Source organism: Capra hircus, chromosome 15, assembly GCF_001704415.2.
Source record: "Capra hircus breed San Clemente chromosome 15, ASM170441v1, whole genome shotgun sequence".
Taxonomy (NCBI): Eukaryota; Metazoa; Chordata; class Mammalia; order Artiodactyla; family Bovidae; genus Capra; species Capra hircus.
The window spans coordinates 37,185,705-37,209,938 of NC_030822.1; the positions used below are offsets into that span (position 1 = coordinate 37,185,705).

The 24,234-nt window shown below is 43.9% G+C and overlaps 1 protein-coding gene across 1 annotated transcript in view; it reads left to right on the forward strand.

The window, feature by feature from the left end:
- OLFML1 (olfactomedin like 1) overlaps positions 1-22,604 on the forward strand; it is a 31,850-nt gene extending 9,246 nt beyond the window's left edge. Inside the window, exon 3 of the mRNA XM_005689730.3 lies at positions 19,978-22,604. Within this exon, the coding sequence (XP_005689787.1) occupies positions 19,978-20,768 (791 nt within the window). The 3' untranslated portion in view covers positions 20,769-22,604. The remainder of the gene's footprint in view (positions 1-19,977) is intronic.

Below are 24,234 nucleotides of genomic sequence, written 5' to 3' on the forward strand. Positions count from 1 at the left end.
GACTTTGGGGTGCCAGCGTATTCCCCTCCCATGCACTGTTTGTGTTTTACATGTTGTCCCCTCCCCCATTGCTTGGGCCGTTTCTCTTAGTAGCTTTGCCTATGTTAGTTATGCTAATACTGTGCAACAAATTACCACGACTTTAGCAGTTTTAAATAGTATACGTTTATTGTCTTCGAGTTTCTGTGGATTCAGGAGTCCAGGTACAGCTTATCTGGACATTTCATTCAACGGTCTCTCGAGGGTACAGTCAAGGTGTTACCTGGCCTACATTCTCACCTTGAGCTCGGGTCCCTCTTCCAAGCTCACTGATGTTGACAGAATTGCCCTTCCTGTAGGATGGAGGCCCTCAGCTTCTAGAAGCCACGCCTCTCCACAGGCAGCGCGCCATGTGGTTATTGCTCCTTCAAGGCCGGGAGGAGAGTGCTTCTCTTTGGGAAGTGCTCAGCCCCTGTTTTTTATCTGCTTTAGGTCAAGCCCACCTATAATCATCTTCCTTTTGATTAACTTGAAGTCAACTGATTTAGGACCTTTAATATTTTTTGGCTGCACTGAGTCTTCGCTGTGGCACTGGGGCTTTTGCTCCAGTTGCAGCGCGTAGGCTTCTGATGTGGGACATGGGCTCTAGAGCATGTGGGCTCAGGAGTCGCGGTGCCTGGGCTCTGCAGTTTGTGGCACACGGGTTCTCTAGTTGCAGCATGCAGGCATGGTTGCCCTGAGACATGTGGGATTTTAGTTCTCTGACCAGGAATCAAATCTACATCCCCTGCAGTGAAAGGCAGATTCTTAACCACAGCACCACCAGGGAAGCCCCTGGGACCTTAATTACATCTACAGAATTTCCTTAGTTTTGTCTAGTCAAGCAGAACTATCATATTCACAGATGCTGCCCTCACTCAAGGGGAGGAAGTTTGTAGGGCATGACCGTGGAGGTGGGAACCTTAGAATTCTGTGAATCCCAGCTGGTGCTGTTTCCTCTACCCACCTTCTTCCCAAAAGGCTCCTATCTTCCTGTCTTCTAACGTTGGCCACTGGAACTGTGCCAACTCTGGAACTTCCACAGGAATTCTTAAGACTCAAGTCAGAACCCTTGTGTAGCCAAATACGGGATTATGGGCTAGGGAGGGTCACTAGAGGTCACATTAAGAGTTTCATTCATACATACGTGCCGTCTCAGAGAGTGTCTTTGAAAACCTTAGAAAGATAGGATATCATAACTTTCTTGGAAAGTTCAACACTGTATCTTAGGAGATTTCCTAAGAAATTTCAACCAACAGTCTAAATGGGATGCTAGGGATAGTAAACAAGGTAGAGTTGCTCTGTAATTAAGCCATTTTTTTTCTAGAGGTGTCCTCCAGTCTTTAGCCTTTATTTAGAAGTAATCCTCAAATGATGTTCATGTGAGGCCCACAATTCCAGGGATGTTTGGGGATAAGGTAAAATTCTTAGAATCTTAACTCTAACCCATATAGACTCTCTTCTTTCTCTTTCTTTTTTTCCTCCTCTTCTTTTCTGTCTAACACACAATTTAGAATGCAGTGAGTGAAAGTTACCTGAATACAATTTAACTTATAAAGTCACTCCAAGTCTTTGGTATTAGAATTGCTATCAGTAAAAAAAGAAATTTTGCTACACTTGGCAACTTATGGCAAAGCACCAGTGGCTCAGATGCCCAGATTAAGAATTTAACTAACAGTCTTTGGCAGATTCCACAGGCTGCATTCTTGTGTGAATCAGAATAATATTAACCTCTTTTTAACTTGTAAACAGCTTATAAAGAAAAATTCTTGAGGCAGTCAAAACAAGTCATTATAGCATTATTTTATTTCCTGTTTTAGTCCAGCTCCTTTATTTGCAAGGGTGCTTGCAAATAACCTCCAATAACTCTCTCCCTACTTAAGTAAATAACTCATATCTTTTGTTAGATCATGTTTCAGAGAAAAAAGTGTATTGCTGCAAATTCACATGCCTCTGGGATCCACTCAGGTAGTATACCTTTGAGTGCCTCCCATTCAAAACTGTTAAAAATCAAACAAAATAAAACAAACAAGCAAAAATCCCACTGGAAGCCAAATAAAACGTATTTGTGAGCCAAATCCCCAGGTCCATTAGTTTGTGATGAGTGGAACAAAACATTAAGAGATGTATAGCTCTTAAATTGTAACAGAGAAGAATATCTCCCACAAAGCTGTATACACAGGTGTAAGCGCAAGAGAGTATGAGAGTACTTGTGTTTGTGTGTATGTGTATGTGCACACATATACACACACAGAGAAGCTGCATTCACAAACCCTGGGCAGCAATACCAAATACCAGCAATGCTCAGTACCTGGGCAGTGTACATCCAGCTTATTCTGTGCTGCCTGCTGGAGAGTCCCATAGGTCACTGTGCTGCGTTCAAAAAGGCCAGTGTATTTCTTGTGTATCCAACTGGAAGGCCTGTGATCTGTGAGGATACCATTAGGACCATCACACAGGTATTAAAAGAAGGTCCCAAAATTGTTTTTTTTTTTTAATACTTACTTATTATTTATTTGGCTGTGCCAGGTCTTAGCTATAGGACACAGCATCTTCAGTCTTCGTTGGGACATGCAGGTTTCTTAGTTTTGCCATGAAAACTCTTAGTTGCAGCACATGGGATCTTAGTTCCCTGACTAGGGGTCAAACCTGGATTTGATCTCACACATGGGATCTTAGCTCCCTGACTAGGAGTTGAACCTGGATTTGATCTCACATTGGAATCACAGAGTCTTGGCCACTAGACCACCTGGGAATCCTTAAGTTGTCTCAGCTGATGGCTTTTGGCTCCAGGTAGAGTGAACCTACCATTCATTCTCTCTATGACTCATTCATTTATTCATTCACTCAACAGAAGTCTAACTGAATTTGAGGAATATGTTGGTATTATGCCAGGCATTTGAGATGGAACTTTGCCTAGGATAACATTCTTGTCCTCAAGAGGCTTGGACCCTAGTAGGGAAACCACCTAAACAAACCCAGAATAAAAGATGGGGTGATGGCTGCTCTGATGGAGGGTGTCACAGAAGCATAGGGCAGGCATTAGTGTGTAGACCCAGCAGTCCCAAGGCAAGGGCTTAGTTGCTCTGCGGCATGTGGGATCTTAATTCCTTGACCAGGGATTGAACTTGCATCCCCTGCATTGCAAGGCAGATTCTTAACCACTGGACCACCAGGGAAGTCTCAAGCTGAGTTTTAATGTTGGAAAAGAACTAATTAAATGGAGAAGAGAGTAGAGGGCACTTCAAGCAAATGACCAGCATATGGAGGTACATAGGCCTAATCGGGCTTAGTGTTCTGCAGACGTCTGGTGTAGGGGGAAGTCATAGAGAAGAGATGAAAGAAACAGACAAAAGCTAAACTCCTTTGTACTGAGCCTCTTCACCTTCTAGCTGTGGAGAATGGAAATACAATGAATAATAGTAGTTAATAGTTATTGAGTGCTTATGATGTACCTTGTAATCTTTAAGTATTTAAAGGAGTCTTATTGGATTACATCAGGTAATTCTCACAACAAACCTATGTGATAAGTATGAGAATTAGTCTTCATTTTATAGATATGGAAATCAGGGCACTGCATAACTAAATCATGTGAACTGTGAGGAGCTAATCCCAGAGGAGGATTCAAACAAAGACAGGCTGACTCCTACACATACTAACCGTTCCCACCGTGCTGTTTTGCTTACTCCTATGTAAGCGTGGGAGTGTCCCGGTTCAGGTAGGTGTTTTTGGAAGATCATTCTGGCCCCAGTGTTCAGAATGGTCTGGCAGTAGGGGAGTTTGGGTGCTTATTAGAGGGAGAGACTGGAGCCAGACAGGCCATCTCCAGGGCTGTCACAGAGGTCCTCAAGTAGAAGCCCTCTGCTCTGAGTCTAAATGCCTTTATTTAGGGGCATTATTAGGGGCATTAACAAGGGGCCTTATTATTGTGGGACATGCATGAACACCAAGTCACACCTCTTGGTCATTATTTGATGATTCCTACTCATAAACAATGGCAATCCACTCCAGTACTCTTGCCTGGAAAATCCCATGGATGGACAATCCTGGTAGGCTACAGTCCATGGGGTCGCAAAGAGTCAGACACGACTGAGCGACTTCACTTCACTCATAAACAAATTGCTTTAAATCATTCTTTCAAATCCTGGCCAAGAAGGGTCAATTTCCCGCTCCCTCTAACCCTTGGTTTTTAATTCCCTGCCTTTCCTTCACTTATTTTTAACCAATAAAATTCCTTTGCTTTCCCCAGTGTTTGCTCAGTTAACAGAAGAGCCCCACCACACACTCCTGTGGTGGAAATCTCAGGTGCATTCCTTTGGGCCTCATCTGATAAGTCACCGTATCCAATAGATTCTTCCTTCTGAATATCCCTCAACTTTATTCTTTACCTCTACCCTGCTCTCTCATCGTCTCTAGTCCTGATTATTGTACAAGACTCCTAACTGATCTTCCTGTTCCAGGATTTCATCTTGTATTGCTACCAGGGTTATCATTGCTTTATCATCGTTCAAGGCAACTACAACCTACAGGGTAAGGCAAACCCCATAAAATAACATTAAGTCCTTTACAACTTACCCCAATCTAACTTTCTTTAAATAATTTGTTTTGTTATTCTCTCTGAAAGTGATATCTGCTGATTAAATAAAAACTACGGACATAGTATATACTGTATCTATCGTATTTACTGGTTTATAAAAGTAGATAACAAGCCAACAATTGAACACAGCACCTTTTTTATTCGTTTTTTTAAAATTATTTTTTTATTGACATATAGGTGATTCACAGTGTTTCAGCAAAGTGATTCAGTTTTATGCATATAAAAATTTGGTTATATGTATATATTCTTTTTCAGATTATTTTTCATTATCGGTTATTACAAGATATAGAATATAGTTCCCTGTGCTATAGAGTAAGTCCTTGTTTTTTATTTAATACATATATTACTGTCATATCTATTAATCCCAAATTCCTAATTCGTCTCACCCTCCCTTCCCCCTTTGGTAACCATAAGTTTTGAACACAGCAGCTTTGAACATTTTCAGCTTAGTCTTGTCCCAGTACTGTCTATCTCCATCTACCTGATTCTCTATGCTATGTTGAACCTGCTATTCTGAAAGCTTACTTTCATATAGTATACTAAAGTATACTCCATGCATCTCTACACTGTTCATGCTCTTTCCCCAAGTCTAACACAGTACCTGGCACAGAGTAGGGTTCAGTATTTTCTGAATAAACTGAGGAGCAGTTTATTGGAAAGTGGAAGCAACTATTTACCAGGGATCCCATGAAGCCTCTTTTGTCTGGTATGTTGTCCCATACCTATGACAACTCAGCTAGGTAGATACTATTATGACTTCTATTCAGATGATGAAACTGTGACTCAGAGTTTCTTGCTATGTTGAAGACTAAGCACCACCCCCTAGATTCATCTCAGTTTCCCTGTCTGCTCACAGTTCCCTTACCCTGGCCCCGCACCAGGTATCTGCCACCACAGTGCTATATGACAAACCACTTTGAAACTTAGTGGATTAAAACAATCATTGATTATTTCCCAGGAGTCCACAGGGTGGCTGGGCAGTTCTGTCAGCCTGGGCCAGTCTTAGCTGTTCTCAGCAGACTCCCTCGTGCATCCACAGTTAGTGGCATGTTCCCCAGGCGGTGACCAGCTAAGGACAGCCTCAGCTGCTGTGGCTTGGCTCTTCTCCATGTGGCATCTGATCTTTTGGAGACGAACCTGGCCTTGTTCTCATGGTTGAGGAAGATGTCTGAGGGAGAGGGCACATGCATACCAAGATCTGGTTGCTTTCACCAAGTTTTTTTTTTGCCAAAGCAAGTTCAAGTCTGGCTCTGGAGCCCATCCTTCCAATAGAACCTCTAATAACATCCGTATGAGACTTTAGGTCTTACTGTTTTGGAAAGAGGCAGTCATCAAGATGAGTTTTTAAGTATGCAAATATCTATATGAAGGCAATGGACGGAGCATTAGTGTGACTGAGAGGAGGCTGAAGAACCTGTCAGAGGGCTGCTGCAAAGTTTAGGATGAGGTCAGCAAGTGCTACACCAGCCTACTTTGAGAAAGGAGAGAACAGCATCAGTATGACTGATTGCATAGGAGGAATTCATGGCAAAATGTCAAAATGATTCTGTTTTCTAGCTAGATAAATGGGAGGATGGCAGTATCACACCTTGACATTGAGAACATTTTCATCCTTTTCAGTTTAAGTAAGAATATTAAAGGGAAAAAAATAAATAACCCACTATGCAGAAACCAAAACTCAGCTTAGTCTTTAAATAAAAATTAAATAAAAGCAAAAAGTTCATAATTATAAACTTGAAATGCTTAAGATGTTGCAACAGTTAGATAACTAATGCAAAACAGAGGCTGTTTGATCAGAAATTCCTTGGAGGACTGCCCAGTTCCGTGCTTCACTTGTGCATGAGTGTTGACCAGCCTGGATCCTCTAGGACAACAGTTCTCAAACTTTTGTCTCAGAAAGTCATTACATTAAAAAAAAAAATTACTCAGGACCCTAGAGAGTTTTTGTTGATCTATGTTAACATCTCTTGATATTTAACATATTCACAGTTAAAATAGAGGAATTGTAGTAAGTGCCAGATGCTAATCTAGGACAGGATATCTAGCAGTAAACACAGCACATTAGGCAAAAAGCCCTGCCCTCACAGAACTAACATTCTATGCCGCTAAGTCACTTCAGTCGTGTCCGACTCTTGCGATCCCATAGACGGCAGCCCACCAGGCTCCCCCGCCTCTGGGATTCTCCAGGCAAGAACACTGGAGTGGGTTGCCATTTCCTTCTCCAACGCATGAAAATGAAAAGTGAAAGTGAAGTCACTCAGTTGTATCCAACTCTTAGCGACCCCATGGACTACAGCCTACCAGGCTCCTCAGTCCATGGGATATTCCAGGCAAGAGTACTGGATTAGGGTGCCATTGCCTTCTCCGTAACATTCTATAAGGGGGGTCAAATGACAAATATGTTAGCATGAAAATTTACCATATGTCAGGTAGAAGTTAAATACTACAGAAGAAAACCAGCTAAGGTAAGGAGGTTATGGAAAGCTGGCCTCTTCTGAAAGGACACACGTGAAGGAGGTTGGCTGTGTTGAACTCCAGCTATAGAGACTCACAGTCGAAGCTGTGCACTCACTCCTATTCACAGGTCTTCCCAGCCTCCTCACACTCCATTCTGTTGAGCAGCACATAGCCATACAAACCAACAGCCAGGCATCCTCTGTTTTCTTTCTCAGACTCAATGGCTAATCACCAATAAAAGGAAGCTGGCAGGGCTCTGTACTGGGTGCCATGAAATACTTTTAGAGTTGGGAACCTAGATAAACCTTTGATGTGGTTTTGTTGGGCTTCCCAGGTGGCGCTAGAAGTTAAGAACCTACCTGCCAATGCACAAGACAGGTTCAATCCTTGGGACAGGAAGATTCCCTAGACAAAGAAATGGCAACCCATTCCAGTATTCTTGCCCGAAAAATCCCGTGGACAGAGGAGCCCGGCGGGCTACAATCCACAGGGTCGCAAACGTAAGACACAACTGAAGGGACTTAGCATATGGTTTTGCTAAAGAGTTCTGTGAAACTCATCAAAATACATAGAGCATGTATTGTACGCCAGGCTCTGTTTAAGCACTCACCCTGGACTCACAGCCCTTCTGCAGAGCCAGATCTTCCCATGGCTCACTGAGTACCATTCCATATAAGCTGGTCCTCCTGCCCTCCTGCCTTCCATCTAATCAGGCTTTCTAGACAGTGAAATAGCACTTGCTATTGTCCACGTGTACCTCTTGTTATCTGAATCTACTTGATTTCTAGCATGCATTGGGGTAGCAACTGACTAATACTACATTATCTGAATCTAACTGATTCCTGAGTTTGGACAGTAAGCAATAAAAATTTCAATAGCGAATGGAGCTTCCCTGGTGGCTCAGAGGTTAAAACGTCTGCCTGCAGTGCAGGAGACCTGGGTTCGATCCCTGGGTCGGGAAGATCCCCTGGAGAAGGAAATGGCAACCCACTCCAATATTCTTGCCTGGAGAATCCCATGGACAGAGGAGCCTGGTGGGCTACAGTCCACGGGGTCGCAAAGAGTCGGACACAACTGAGCGACTTCACTTTCACTTTCACTTTCCCAGGCCCTGTGGATAAAAAGACAAATAAAGCATAGCTTCTGTCTGAAATGCTTGCAAGGAAACAGTGAGTAGGCAATTTCAATTCAGCCCAAGAGTTGCCCTGGAAGAGGGCTGCACAGAAAGCTCTGGACACACAAGAAACAGCAAGTAGCTGCTCTGCAAGAGTCAGAGATTTTGTTTTAAAGGACAAGAAGATGTATCCCAAGTTAGCGAAGATGAGCTAAGGAAAAGTAGAGGCGAAGTCTCAAACTTGTGAGAGGCCATAGCAAGCTTGGTGATTACTAATTAGTCCAGCGTGGTGGGGAAGTGACAAAAGAGGTCAGCTGAAGGACCCTGGGTCCTATGCTGACATATCAGAAATGTATTCTGTGGGAAACAGACTCACAGAGAATGACCTTATGGTTGCTGGGGGAATGGACGCGGGGAAGGGATAGTTAGGGAGTTTGGGATGAACATGTACACACTGCTATATTTAAAATGGTTAACCAACAAGGACCTACTCTATAGCACAGGGAACTCTCCTTAGTGTTATGTGGCTTCCTGGATGGTAGGGGAGTTTCAAGGGGAATGAATAAATCTATAAGTATAGGTGAGTCCCTTCACTGTTTACCTGAAACTATCACAACATTAACATTGTTAATCAGCTATACCCCAATACAAAATAAAACGTAAAAGATATATATATATATAGGGAAAAAGCATAACTGCCGCTAATTTCCAGGACACACCAAATAGCTCGAAGTTTTATAATTGACTACTCATCTGAAAGCTGTCATTTTTGACATCCCCACGTAACTGTCACTTGCTAGGTACTGACAAATGTTTATTACCATGAGCACAATTCAGGTGGTTGAAGGAGTCCAAATCTATTTGCTTTTGGTTGCACTAGGTCCTCCTTGCTGTGTGAGGGCTTTCTCTAGTTGCGGTGAGCGGGGACCTCTCTTCGTTGTGCTGCGTGGATTTTTCATTGCAGCAGCTTCTCTTGTTGCAAACCCTAGGCTCTGAGCACATGGGCTTCAGTAGCTGGAGCACACAGGCTCAGTACTTGTGACTCGTGGGCTTCAGAGAGCAGGCTTTGCAGTATGTGGCATCTCCCCAGACTAGGCACCGAGCCCTTGTTGCCCACACTGGCAGGCAAATTCTTAACCGCTGGACTGCCAGAGAAGCCCCAGGAAGTCAAAATGTTCCCTTTTGTTGGTTGACCTCAGCCCTGTCATGGCACAGGTGGGAGTGCCATTTAGCTTGCTGATGTATTATAAGGAGGGTCAAGGCCTAGTGGATGTCAAATCTTACACCATATGGGGCTGGTCAGCTCTGATCAGTTTTTGTCATGTCCTCACTGTCATTCTTTTAAAGGTTGTGCTCTGTCCCCTTCCCTCCTGTCTCACAAACCTGAGTCTGGCTTATCACTCAGTTCCCACAAACTCATCAGTTACCTGACCTCTCTTTTTCTGTTTCTTGAATCTGTGCCCATTTTTTCACTCCCATCACTATTTAGATTTTTCTCATCTGGATTATGCTTTCAAACTCTCCACCTGTCTCTCTGTATCCCCTCTCCTCCACCTCTACCCCCAGTTAATTCTCTACTAATAACCAGCAGTTTTTATTTTTAAATACTTATTTGGCTGTGCCAGGTCTTTGTTGCAGCATGTAGGATCTTTAGTTATAGCGTGTAGGATCTAGTTCCCTGACCAGGGATCAAACCCCGGCCCCCTGTATTAGGAGTACCAAGTCTTAGCTACTGGACCACCAGAAAGTCCCATATCACTGTTTTTAAAATATAACTCTGATTGAGTCACTCCTTATGGAGGGAAAAGTCTCACCAAGTCTGGAGAGTATTACTATTAAATAAGGGGAAAAATATTAAGAATTTTCAAATAAGTGATATTTATAAATGAATTCACTCTGAGGCCTTGGGCCAAATTCTACCCTAATTGCTTGTCTACAATTCTGCCTGAGGGGTAAATCACAGATTTTCATTCTCTGGTTTGCAAAATGTCAGTATCTCTGTTAAATAATTTGCATCTTGGCTGGACTCAAAGGTTTTCAATTTATTTCGTATCCTTCCTCAACCTTTTACTCCCGCTAATTATCTCTTCTAAGAGAGGCACAGCAGGGAGTTTTAACTTTCCCTGTTACTCAAACATTGGAAGTATATTCTCCCCAAATGCCGAAAGAAGAGAAATTGATGAAAAAAATTATAGAATATTCACCTGAATAAACTGTACAACATCCAGGTTAAACCTCTCATTTGGAAAAGCTAAGGCTAGACTGACCAAGGGACTTTTAGGGAGTCACATAGAGAACCAAATGGAGTTCAGACCACTGAGATCTCTGACCCCCAGTCCCAGGTTCCAGCTACAAGGGACAGGAGAAAGCTGAAGGGAGCACACAGAGGAAAATTCTGTGCTTTCTTCCCCAGAACTGTGTTTCCATGATCAAAACCATCTAGCACTCTCTTGTTTTGCTCTTTCTTCAAAGAGGAGTAGAAGGAGGAAGAAGAATATTTGTGTTAATTACTGCTGTATTATATCATTTTAAAAAATATTCATTATTTGGCTGTGCCAGGTCTTAGTTGTGGGACGCAGGTTTAGCTGGGCATGTGGGATCTAGTTCCCTGATCAGGGATCGAACCCTGGCCCCCTGCATAGAGTGTGGAGCTTAACCAGTGGACCACCAGGAAAGTCCCATTTCTGCTGTATTTTATATGAATATTTTATCACTGATGAGACATGGATTGTGTCTTGTTCTTAGCCATAGTCCCTCATAGCTGGCTGCAAGTCCAAGAGGAATGGGCAGGCTGGGAGCTCCCTCGTCAGGACAGATATCTTATCACCCTGCTAATAGGCCCCAGGGAGTCCATTGCCTTCATCTCTCCCTCTCTAGGCATACTCAGGCTCACTCATTCTCCACCCCTTCCCACCATGTCCACAAGCCCATCCACCATGTCCCTTGAGCTGGCGGGGGGCGGTCCTGGCTAGTGGTGTCCTGGCTGGCCCTGCCTTCCAGCTCAGATTGAGCTCAGAGGCTCCCTTAATTGGGTGATCTATCAGATTACTTATCCAAACCTTTGCTTTTTTAATTTGGAAGATAGAGATTAAAATATCTACCACTTAGAGGAACTGTAAGATCTAGATAAGCAAAGAAGTACCTAATCACAGTACCAAGCATATTACATGTATTTGTAGGTATTTATCAATTTTATTAATTTATTAATTTTGTACTTGTTCCACAATAGGGAACAGCTTCTGAGCTTCTCTCATGGCCCATGGGACCACCCCTTTCTCATTAAATGTATCTGTGATCACGTATAGTCCTAAATCCCTGTTTGTTCATCATCTGTCATCACAGAGCTTGTGGGAAGAGGAGAGCATTCACATGAGACAGATTCAGCTGGTGAAACTGAGAAAAGGTATACTTTGCTCCGGCAGAGATAGGTTCTGGTAAACAGGACAGCCCACCCTTCTCTCTTCCACATCACAGCTCATAGCCCTCAGAGTTCAGCATGGAGGGGGATCCTTCTGTTAGCTGCTCCTGCAATGCAGACAAAGGACCCTGAGTGCCATGTTGAGATATTTGAAACTTATTCTAAGGTTCCCAGCTGTCCCAGGCGTCTCTACCTTTTCTAGGGATTTGGTCTCTATAACCTAGGCCAACCAGGATGAAGCTGACCCAGAGGCCATAGGGAAACAATCCCCTAGTCTGGTAAAGCAGGTCAGTAATGCCACATGGTGGAAACTGTTGGCTGAGAGACTTCCATAATGATGCTGAAAAGTCAGCCTCTGTGTACCAGTGTAGAATTGAATCTCAGAGACAGAGTTTTGGGTAGAGTAGAAAAGAATAGCTTTATTGGTTTGCCAGGCAAAGGGGACACAACTGACTGGTCCCCTGAAAACCTGTAGTCCTAACCTGGGAGGATTTGGTGGTTCTTGGGTGGTAGCTGATAAGGATCAAGGTATGTGCAGGACCTGCCCTCCTTTAATACGGCCTCAGGTGGTTTCTTGATGAGCTTCTCAAGGTTATCAAACTGTGACCTTCTCTTGAATGGAGAATGCTAACATCTTCCAACCTGACCAAGCTAAACAGCATGTTAAAAAGCAGAGACATTACTTTGCCAACAAAGGTCCATCTAGTCCAAGCTATGGTTTTTCCAGTAGTCATGTATGGATGTGAGAGTTGGACTATAAAGAAAGCTGAGCACTGAAGAATTGATGCTTTTGAACTGTGGTGTTGGGGAAGACTCTTGAGAGTCCCCTGGACTGCAAGAAGATCCAACCAGTCCATCCTAAATGAAATCAGTCCTGAATAATCATTGGAAGGACTGATGTTGAAGGTGAAACTCCAATACTTTGGCCACCTGATGCAAAGAGCTGACTTATTTGAAAAGACTCTGATGCTGGGAAAGATTGAAGGCAGGAGGAGAAGGGGACGACAGAGGATGAGATGGCTGGATGGCATCACGAACTCGATGGACATGAGTTTGAGTGAACTCTGGGAGTTGGTGATGGACAGGGAGGCCTGGCATGCTGCGGTCCATGGGGTTGCAAAGAGTCTGGACACAACTGAGCGATTGAACTGAACTGAACTGAGTGTCTTCCATTTGCTAGGGATTTTAGTTTTTCAGAAGAGCTCAAAGATACTATTATCTGTATCTCTTGAAGTCAACCAAGACCCTGCCCCAAGGCTGCACTACTGTTTCTTGACTTTGCCTCCCTCTTCCCTGATTACTGTTCCAATCTGCCCTTTGAAACTCAGGGAAGGTCATGGAAGCTGGAGTCTATTCTCTAGAAACAGGGGACACAGAAAGTCTTCTGAGCCTAGGAGCTCCACAGGGTTCTATTCAGTTTCAATAGCTTGCCCCAAAATTTGGTCCTGGCCATGCTGTGAGCCGCGCAAGTCCTCTGGGAGCAGCCACAGATGGCATGACTGTTGGAAGGACTGACTCTCTAGGACTTGGTTCTCCCTAACCATACCCCTGCCATATGCTGCCTTGGTGACAATATTGTGTCACATTTTTAGATAAAATAATGCATTTGAAAGTATTGTAAAAACCGTAAAGTATTTTACAAGTTGTTATTACTTATGACAGATCTGCAGTCAGAACTCTGGGTGTGCAGCACTATTTAAACCCAAGAAAAACATCTGCTTGAATGAACCTACCTTCCTTACTAATTCAATAGATGTTTATTGAACCCACAGAGCTCTCAGGCAGTAGAGTACAATAGTAAACATGAACACAAAGGCCTTGCTTTTGTGGATCTTATAGTCTAGTGGAGGAGAAGGACAGTGCACCAGTAAATAAAACAGATAACATAATTACAAAACTCAATAAATGATCTCAAGGAAATAAGAGAGATGCTACAGTAGATCATTTTAAATTTAGATACAGCAGTCACAGGAAGCCTCTTAAGGAGATGAAATTGAAACAGGTTTGAAGGATGAGTAGGAGCAGACTGTGGAGGATCAAAGTAAAGAACACTCCCGGCAGAGAGAATTTCAAGTGCAAGAGCCCTGAGGCAGAAACAAACTTAACAGCTCCCAGAATAGCCGGAAAGCCGCTATAATCTTCACACAGTGAGGCAAGTTGGGAGTATAAGGAGGAAGTGGAGGATCAAGCCCCAGAGACAGGGAGAAACCAAATCAGACAGATGTTTTAGGCCAAGTTGGGGGGCTCCAGTACTCTTGCCTGGCAAATCCCATGGATGGAGGAGCCTGGTGGGCTGCAGTCCATGGGGTCGCTAGGAGTCGGACACGACTGAGCAACTTCACTTTCATTTTCACTTTCCACTTTCTACTTTCATGCACTGGAGAAGGAAATGGCAACCCACTCCAATGTTCTTGCCTGGAGAATCCCAGGGATGGGGGAGCCTGATGGGCTGCCATCTATGGGGTCAGACAGAGTTAGACACGACTGAAGCGACTTAGCAGGATTTTACTCCAAGAGTGGTAGGGAAAAGTGTTTAGCAAGTCAGTCACATAATTCATGTTTTTATACAGATCACTCCTCCTGCTTTGTGGAGAACATTCTGTAGATAAGCAAATGTAAACTCAGACAAATTAGTGGTAGTGGTCCAGGCAAAAGGTGAGGATTCACAGAGTGCGGGGGAGAGCAGGGGGTGCAAAGAGGAGAATATAGAAATATAGTGAGCATTTTAATTTAAGTATAACATCATAATTTAAAGTATAACATCATAATCTTGCCAGTCTGGAGAGATGGAAAGAAAGGAATCAAAGATGACTTCTGGACAGGTAATTTGATAAATGATTTTTGCTTGAAATGGGAGAGGAAGAGAGTTTGGGGAATAAAAGCAAGAGTTCTGCTTTGTACAGAGGAAGTTTGAAGGTAGCCAAAGTAGGAACATTAAGTAGGCAGTTGGATGAAAAAGTTTGGGGCTAAGTAGACATCTAGATAAGATGTCATTCCAGATAGAAATTTTGATTTATTCATTATTCAGAATTTACAGTGCTATTCAGAGCCATGGGAAAGAATGAAGTTACTTGGAAAGTTATCGTAAATAGAGAAAAGAAAAAGTCTGAGGACAAAACACTCCAAGGTCGATGATAAGGGACCAGCCATGAATGCCAAGAAAAAAAAAATCCAGAAAGATGGGAGCACAAAGAAAAGCAAAGGTGTTCTATAATCAAGAAAGGAAAGAGTTTCAGGGAGAAGTAGCAATCAGGTAATCAAAGTTTACTGAGAAGTTGATTAGGATGAAGACTGGGAATTGACCCTTAGATTTTGTAACACGGAGGTTGTTGGTGACCTTGAGAAAAGCTGATCCAGTGGAGCAGGCAGGGGAATTTAGACTGTGGAGACCTGGAGCTGATCTGAGTAGCTTAGGGCATAAGTGGAGGTGAGGAACCTCCTCTTTTAAGGAGTTTTATTATAAAGTGGAGCAGAGAAATGAGGTCACACTAGAAAGCTTCTAGGATGATCTGACAGCCTGCTTGCTTACAGAGGGGGAGGAAGAGACTGTTGGGCAGGAGAACGGAGGTAATTTCAGGTGCTAAGTCCTTGTGTTGGTGAGAGGAACAAGATTCGCTGCAACAGTAAAGAGAGCAGGAGGGAAGGCAAATAGTATGGGTTCGTGTGCAATTGATTAATAGATTGGTTAGTTGGAAAACTCATTCATCCAGCAAACACTGGCTTCCTATGTGCCAGTTGCTATCCCAGGGGCCAGATACACAGCAGGGAGTGAAACAGAGAAGACAATGCTCATGCCCTCAACGAGTTTATACTCTGTTGAGGGGAGCTGAACAATAAATATGTTAACAGATGAATTTATAATACATCAGATGGAAGATGACAAGCACTGTGGAGAACGATGAGCTAGGGTAAGGGGGTTATGCAGAGCTGGAGAAGGGGGCTGCCATTTTTAATAGGGTGATGAGAGGAGACCTTGATAATGAGGGAACTTTTGTGAGCAGACCTAAATGGAGCGAGGGAGGAAGGCATGTAGTTATCTTCAGGAAGAGGGCTCCAACCAGAGGGAACAAAATGTGCCAATTTCCTGAGGCAGGAGTGTGCTTGGCACAGTCTGAGGCACAGCAGGGAGGCCAGTGTAGCTGAACAAAATGCTCAAAGTAGGGGAGTTTGCAGAAATCAAGGCAGAGAGGCAGTGGGCAGACAGCCCTGGATGGCCGGGAAGGTAGACCTGAGCTTTACTCTGAGTCAGATGGGAAGTCACTGGTGAGTTTTAAGCAGACAGGGAAATGATCTGACTTACATTTTTCAAAGATACCTTCGGCAGCTGTGGAGAATGGCCTCTAAGGTCAAGGATGGAAGTGTGGCCACTAGGTAGGAGGCTATTGCAGTAATTCATGCCAGAGATGATATTGTTCTCTGCATCTGTTTTCTTAGTGAAATCAGAGGTGGGATCTTCCTAGGAGAGTGAGGAGGCTATGATGGAGTCTTGAGGAAAGAAGAGAAGGTACGGTCATTGTGGGTGATGAATTGATTAAAGAACTATGGTAGGGTTCCTCACTTGCAATTATGCCCTAAGCTACTCAGATCAGCTCCAGGTCTCCACAGGTCTAAATTCCCCTGCCTGCTCCACTGGATCAGCTTTTCTCAAGGTCACCAACAATCTCCACGTTGCAAAATCTAAGAGTCAATTCTTGGTCTTCATCCTAATCAACTTCTCAGTAAACTTTGATTACCTGATTGCTACTTCTCCCTGAAACTCTTTCTTCTCTTGATGTAGAACACCTTTGCTTTTCTTTGTCCTCCCATCTTTCTGGGTTTTTTTCTCTTGGCATTCATGACTGCTTCCCAAATAGCTGGCAGTACACGCAGTTTGCTAAATGCTTGCTCACCTCCCCCTCTGGGACTTCTCTGGCCATACATCTTTCCTCCTTATGTCCACTCTCTTTCCTTTCACTGTATTTCTTTTCTTCTGACTCCAGTTGGCCTCTAGTTGGCCTGGAGAACCTATGTATTTATTAAGAACAAAATGACAAGCCACTGGTACATCCAGTTTCTTATACTGAAGCTTTTGGAAGGATTTGCGGAGGCCCTTGGAATGTTCAGTTCTCTTCAAGAGACTGTTATACATTCGACCGTCTCCCCACCGCCTCACCCTATAGCAGGCAGTGAGGGAGACCCAGAGACTTCCTGTGCTTTCCTTAAGACTTTCCTCTCCTGCCTATGATATAGACCTCGGCAGGATTTGAGGGAGGTGTACAGGATTTCTCATGCTTTTAGTTAGGCCACCACACCCTGCCTCTGTGACACTGCTCACCTCACAACAGACTGTCTAAACAGGGCAGTCCCAGCAACAAGCTCATGACTGGAACTGATGACCCACTTTTCCAAAAATGACGAGTGGCATTCATCTAATCTTGATCCACATCTCTCTCTAACTTGTTCACCATGAGAATCCCAAGACCCTGAGGTCTTCTTGAAGATAACATATTTAAGGGCCAGGTGGAAAGGGCTTACACCACTTCTGTCCACATCCCACTGGACAGGACATAGATCAATGGGTGCCGCTTATGTACAAAGGAGGCTGTGAACGCGTACCTGGAGAAGAGGAAACTGAAATGGCCCCTGATGAACACAGACATGTGTCTCTGTGCTGACACAGAGATCAAGGGAGGGCTTCTCTGGCGGTTCAGTGGTAAAAATCTGCCTGGTGTGCAGGAAACAGGGGCTCGATCTCTGATCCAGGAAGATCCCACATGCCAGAAAGCAACTAGGCTTGTTCACCACAGCTATTGAGCCCGTGCTCTGGAGCCCAGGAGCCACAACTGCTGAGCTAATGCGCCACAACGACTGAAGCCTGTGTGCCCCAGAGCTCACACACTGCAACTAGAGAGTAGCCCCGACTTGCTGCCTCTGGAGAAAAGCCCGCACAGCAACAAAGGTCCAGCTCAGCCAAAAAATATACTAGAAATAAGTAGAAAAAAAAAAATATATATATATATTTAAAAGATTGAGGGAGGAAAAAATCTTCAAGAAGGAGGAACTAATCCATATTGCCTTTCTACAGAAAGGTCAGCTAAGATACAGACATAAAAGGTTTAAGTTTTCAGTTAGGAAATCCCTGGTCGTGTTATAAAGGGTCATTTTTGTGAAGTTATAGTGAAGTGAAAGAATGGGAGGTGAAGAAATGGGTGCAGAGAGTACAAACTATAGGAAAATCTAGTTCTATAAAATGGTAGAGTGAAGTAAGTTGGAAAAGGTGTCTAATTGTGAGAGAATTGATATTTACAAGCTAAAGAACTAGTAGGGAAGGAGAAATCTGAGATAGAAAGGGGAATCATTCATGGAGGAAATCTAGAAGACAGGAGCGCAGGTAAACTAATCAGTCTTCACAGGAGGAATGACATGGCCGCGTCTAAGATATGTGGGAGGGGAGCAAGGTTAGGCAGAGAAGACGATGGCACCCCACTCCGGTACTCTTGCCTGGAAAATCCCATAGATGGAGGAGCCTGGTAGGCTGCAGTCCATGGGGTTGTGAAGAGTCGGACATGACTGAGCAACTTCACTTTCACTTTTCACTTTCCTGCATTGGAGAAGGAAATGGCAACCCACTCCAGTGTTCTTACCTGGAGAATCCCAAGGACGGGGGAGCCTGGTGGGCTGCCATCTATGGGGTCATACAGAGTTGGACATGACTGAAGTGACTTTGCAGCAGCAGCAAGGTTAGGAGTTGAAGAAAAAGTCTATAAGTGAGGAGCAGGAAGTCGAGGAAGTTCATGTCTAGCAGTATTTATGTTTGTAAAGCCGTTATTATGAAGCATCAATGGGCTAGTTGTGGGGCAAAGGGAGGGCTTTAAGATAGTTGCCATGTGGAAGATGGGCTGAGCATGGAGAGCAGTATAGTATTTAGGCCTCAGTTGACGTTGGAGACCCCTTAGTGTAATGATACCAGCAGGCACCAATGTGAGATTTTCTTCACCAACACACAGCTCTCAAGGGCAGAGGCGGATCTTTGAACTGATCTAGGATCAAAGAAGGAAGGCTTTTTTGAGAGAGTAATAGTCTGAGTGCCAGTGAGGAGCTAGAGAAATATAGGCCCCCTCATCTTCCTCCACCTAGTTTAGACCCTTTCATCCTGTTTGGATTACAGAAATACCTTCTGCTTGGTTTCCCTCATTTTAGTCTCTTTCCCATGTATCTATTGTACACGTGACTACCAGCTTAGTTAGTCTTGTAGAACAGCTTGGCCATGTTTCATTCTTATTCAAAAGCTTCAGTAGGTCCCTACCTTCCTGGAGAATTAAATCCATATTCCTTAGCTCCACCCTCAAGGTTCTAGGCACAGAGCAGGTTTCAACTAGTTTGTTTTATGCATCTAGTTTTATACACAAAGGATTTAGCTTTTACTGGATGAAACTCCGTACTACTTCACTAAGTTTGAAGGACTTTCCCAAATGCAATTTTGTTAACTTTGGGAAAGTTTCTCCTACCCCGTTCAGAATGTCCTTCAAGGTATCTTTCAAGGGATAACTCAAAGGCAGGTTCTCCCCTGTATCAAATGATATATCTCTTCTCTGTCCTCTTTTTTGAAAAAATTTCATTTTAAGCTTTATATCTAGAGTCATGCACCTATTAAGCAAGAACTGTGCCTAATTTATCATTGTACCCCAGCCCATTGTACCTCCAGCTCATAACACCTAGCTTAGTATCTAGCTTTTTGTTGGTATCTAGAGTCGGCTGTTTAAAGACATGCATGCATTCAAGAGTAAATGAGTAATGACTCAATGGACATGAATTTGAGCAAACTCAAATTTAGGGAGGTAGTGAAGGACAGGGAAGTCTGGCATGCTGCAGTCCGTGGGGTCACAACTGAGCAACTGAACAATAACAACAATGTTCTAGTAGGGTTAAGAACTGGAATCCTTCCTGGAAGGTCATCTTCTCAAGTTGTAGGGTTGATATTATAATTGTTATCCTTACTATTTAGCACTGTTCTAAGACAGTGCTGTAAGCTAAGTATACAGTAGAAACCTAGTAAAATCTTGGCAAACACAATTGAATTAGGTGGTTCCATACTCAGTGGGTCACCTGAAGTACTCTGGAGAGTGAGCAGAGCCTAGAACACAGCAAATAGTTGTTTATATCTTGATTTGATTAACTTAACTAATGAATACTCTTATAACTGGACAGAAACTCCCTTCACAGACTCAGTTATTCTTTAAAATCTTTGATTCATTGAATCCTACAGTCATTGACTGATCTTTGTGTGATAATTTAATATTAGATACTGAAGGAAAAAAAAAAAGCAATCTGTGAGAAAAGCAGACATCTCATATGTTCATAAAGTAACCTCTCCTTTTCCTCCTTTGTGGCCAGGCTGTGACAATATGCTGATGGGCATAAAGTCTCTGAAAATAGTGAAGAAGACGATGGACACAGATGGCTCTTGGATGAAAGATGCTGTCAGTGACTCTCCAAAGGTTTATGTCTTCATTGGGTCCAGAAACAACACTGTCTGGGAATTTGCCAATATACGGGCCTTCATGGAAGATAGCACCAAGCCAGCCCCCCGGAAGCTGATTCTAACACATTCCTGGCAGGGAACAGGCCAAGTGATCTACAAAGGTTTCCTATTTTTTCACAGCCAAGGGACTCCCAATGAGATCATCAAATATAATCTGCAAAAGAGGATTGTAGAAGACCGGATGCTTCTCTTTGGAGGAGCAGGCAGAGCCCTGGCCTACCAGCACTCCCCTTCGACTTACATTGACCTGGCTGTGGATGAGCACGGGCTCTGGGCCATCCACTCAGGGCCAGGCATCCGCAGCCATTTGGTTCTCACGAAAATTGAGCCTGACACTCTGGGAGTAGAACACTCATGGGACACTCCATGCAGAAGCCAGGACGCTGAAGCCTCGTTCCTCTTGTGTGGGGTCCTCTACGTGGTCTACAGTTCTGGAGGCCATGGCCCACATCGCATCACCTGTGTCTATGATCCTCTTGGCACCATCATTGAAGAGAATCTGCCCAACTTGTTCTTTCCCAGGCGGCCGAGAAGTCACTCCATGATCCATTACAACCCCAGAGATAAGCAGCTCTATGCCTGGAATGATGGAAATCAGATCATTTACAAACTCCAGACCAGGAGAAAGCAGCCTCTCCAGTGATACATTACAGTGGGGAGGGAGATGGCCAGGGATGCTGTGCTCCAGGATGGGGGCCAGGGCCCCTCTGCAATATACTGTAGTATTAATATATTAATAGCATCCCACTAATGACACACAGGGAGATGAGGGGCTGCAAGTGGGGATGCACACACATCCTTTTCTAGATGGTACTGCCTTTGGTATCTTCTAAGAGCTTAGATGACAGTCTGTCATTCAGGAATTTTCAGGAACTTCCATTACCCATCCCAATGCCTTGGTGCTCAAGGCCTTCCACATCCTGATCCAGCTTACTTCCAACCTTTTCTTTTTAGTAAAGTATTGTAGCATGTACTTTAATAACTCTCCCCACTCTCACCTTCTCAGCCATTAGAAACGCAGGCCACACCCTCATACTCCTGGCTTTTCTCCCCTCTGGCCTTTGCCCAGGCTCTTTCCTCTTTTATAGTTGCCTGTTGCTATTCTTCTATTATTCACTGCCCAACTGAAGTACTATTTTTTGGATTAATTTTTATTCGAGTATACTTGCTTTCAATGTTGTGTTAGTTTCTACTGTACGGCAAAATGAATCAGCCCTGCATACACACGTATCCCCTCCCTTTTGGGCTTCCTTCCCATTCAGGTCACCGCAGAGCATTAAGCAGAATTCCCTGTACTGCTACACAGTAGGTTCTCATTAGTTATCTATTCTATACATAGTATCAATAGTGTAAAGTAATATTTCTAGTTGATGTTTGATTTTGATTTCCCCTGGTACTGTCCCTACACCAAGCAAGGCGGTCGTAATAAGAAAGTGAAAACATTCCTATTTGCATACCACTTTCCAGTTATAAAGTGTCTGCGCCTGTGTTAGAACTCCTCTCACCCTTATGAGATAAATGGGACAAGCCTTTATAGACAGAGGGTTTCGGTGAGTCATTCAAAGTACCAAAGCTCCAAAAGGAAAGAGCTAGAAAATACCGCAAAGCCCATAATCTTGTCATTGTCCAAGAAAGCATCAAATATATGTTTGTTCACCCAACCTTTTCTCAGAAATTTGTTAATCATTTCAGCCTAAAAATAATAGCCTGCCCCTTTAGCTAGTTTCATGCCTGCACAAGACCCTCCTTTAGGCCTTTGAAAAGCTACTTCCTCCAGAAAACCAGCCTAAGGCTGAGGACCCTTCTGTAGACTCATCTTGCCTTACCTTTCCCTGCTTCTTTCTTCTTGCCTGAAACACAATAAAAGTAACACTAAGCAAATAAACCTCATCAGGTTGTATTTGCCTACATGCCCTCAGCATAAAAGTTTCAGGGAGTGCTGCCTGTGCTGGATGTACTGTGAACAATCCCCAACTCACTGAGGCCTTCAGGAAGTATTCTGGAATCTGGATGGATGCCAGATAGCAGGCGACGGACTCCCTGCCACAGCAGGCGTGCCACGTGGCACAGGGGACAGAGACCACCTGGGCCTGTCTGGAGGGGCTTCTTCAAACTCTTTCCCACACATTTGTTCACTGCAGGCTGGTTCGGGTCACAAGTGCAGGCTGTGGTGCCAGTCTGTGTCATGTGCTGGGGCCTCTGTCTTCCCAGGTTGGTCACATGAGAGGGTTTGCTCTGTGTGTTTGCAGCTGTTTTTGAACTCTGCCAAGCCCAGGCTGGGACCATAGGCAGTGAAGAGAGGGGTGGTTGTTTTTTTCTTTTTCTTTCCCATAGCATTTGAGTAGCTGTTTGGCAGAATGGAATTGCTAACCCCATGGACATAGCACAGTTACCCACAGTTCTAACAGAGTGATACAGAGAGCTGAAATCCATTGTGGAATGAGGCAGGTATGAATAAATAAATGTGGTGATATTACCCATTTCATGGATTGGGGGCCATTTGCTGCCTCATGGGTAAAATAACATTACCTGTTTCACAGGGAAAAGGAATGTGCCTCACAGATGAGGGTAGCAGGGGCATTAATCAGAGTGGGATTACTCATAAATCCTGCATACACGGTTCCTTTGGAGGCGCAGAGAGGCTGCCTGTGATGTGCTGTCTACCATTCATGTGTGATATGCTTTGCTTTGACAGTTATGCAGGGCACACCTGCCACTAACAACCCACTCTCATGCCTTAAATTTCTGTAGCTAGAATCACTTTTTTAGGTTAACACATTTTCTCCTGGAAGCCCCCGTTAACAGGGCACTTTGTTTCCTGGGAGCCAGGGGTAAACATGTAGGTCTGTGGACACTTCTTGGGCTTCTTTCAGATGAGCTTTTCAGTTCTGGTCTCTTGGATTTTACTGAGGATTGAAGCTCCTAAGATCTAGACCAGTGGTTCTTAAACCTGACTGCACCTAAGAATTACCTGAGGAGCTTTTAAAAATCCTGATGCCAAGCCATACCCCCAGATCATTCAATCAGAGCCTCTGGAGGGGGGACCAGACAGTGCTGTAATTTTTAAGTTCCCTCCCCTAAAATGGTTCCAAAGTGTAAGCAGGAAAGTCAATGATTTACACCATTTTTTAAAAATTAAAGTATAATTGATATACAATGTTGTATTAGTTTCAGGTGTACAGCAAAGTGATGCAGTATATTCTTTTTCACATTCTTTTTATTATAGGTTATTACAAAATATTGAATATAGTCCCCTGTGCTATACAGTAAATCCTTGTTTATTATATAAATTAGTGTGTACCTGTGTGTGAAGTTGCTCAGTCATGTCCGACTCTTTGCGACCCCGTGGACTGAAGCCCACCAGGCTCCTCCGTCCATAGGACTCTCCAGGGAAGAATACTGGAGTGGGTTGCTGTTTCCTTCTCCAGGGGATCTTCCCGACCCAGGGATCGAACCCAGGTCTCCTGCATTGCAGGCAGATGCTTTAAACTCTGAGCTACCAGGGAAGCTGCTAATCCCAAACTCCTAGTTTATTCATCACTCCCCTTTCCCTTTCGGTAACCAGAATTTATTTTCAATGTCTGTAACTTACACCATTTTTAAAGATGATTTTTAAAAAGTAATGTATAGTTCTAAAGAACAGACTAACATTTTCTGAGGACTGCGGGTCCACTAGGGCAATAACATGTGGGATCTGGAAACACCCATGAACTCGTGTGAACCATGGCAGCCGCCTCTATAAAAGCCTCTGAGCTGCTATTTTAAGGAAGTGAAAGAGAACTGAAGAGTGTCCTGTTGTAACACAACTCTTGCGGGCCCCAGCCTTCCTCTGCTGGCCCCAGTCTTCCTCTGCTGGCTTTGCCCTTGGCCTGCCTCTGGCCAGGTTCCTGCAGTGACCAGAGTCTCATGTTTGCCAGGGTGGCTTAAGTTTTGTTTGCATGTACAAGTCTGGGCACACTGGTAATTTCAGACCATCAGGATAATATAAAAAATAATGTGTCTTGTGGAGTTGATCAACAACCCAGCCTGTAGAAATGTAGATAAAAACTGAGGTTAGGGAGGTAGTGACTCCTGCCAGAGCTGGGGACTATGCCAGAGTCCTTGGTGTT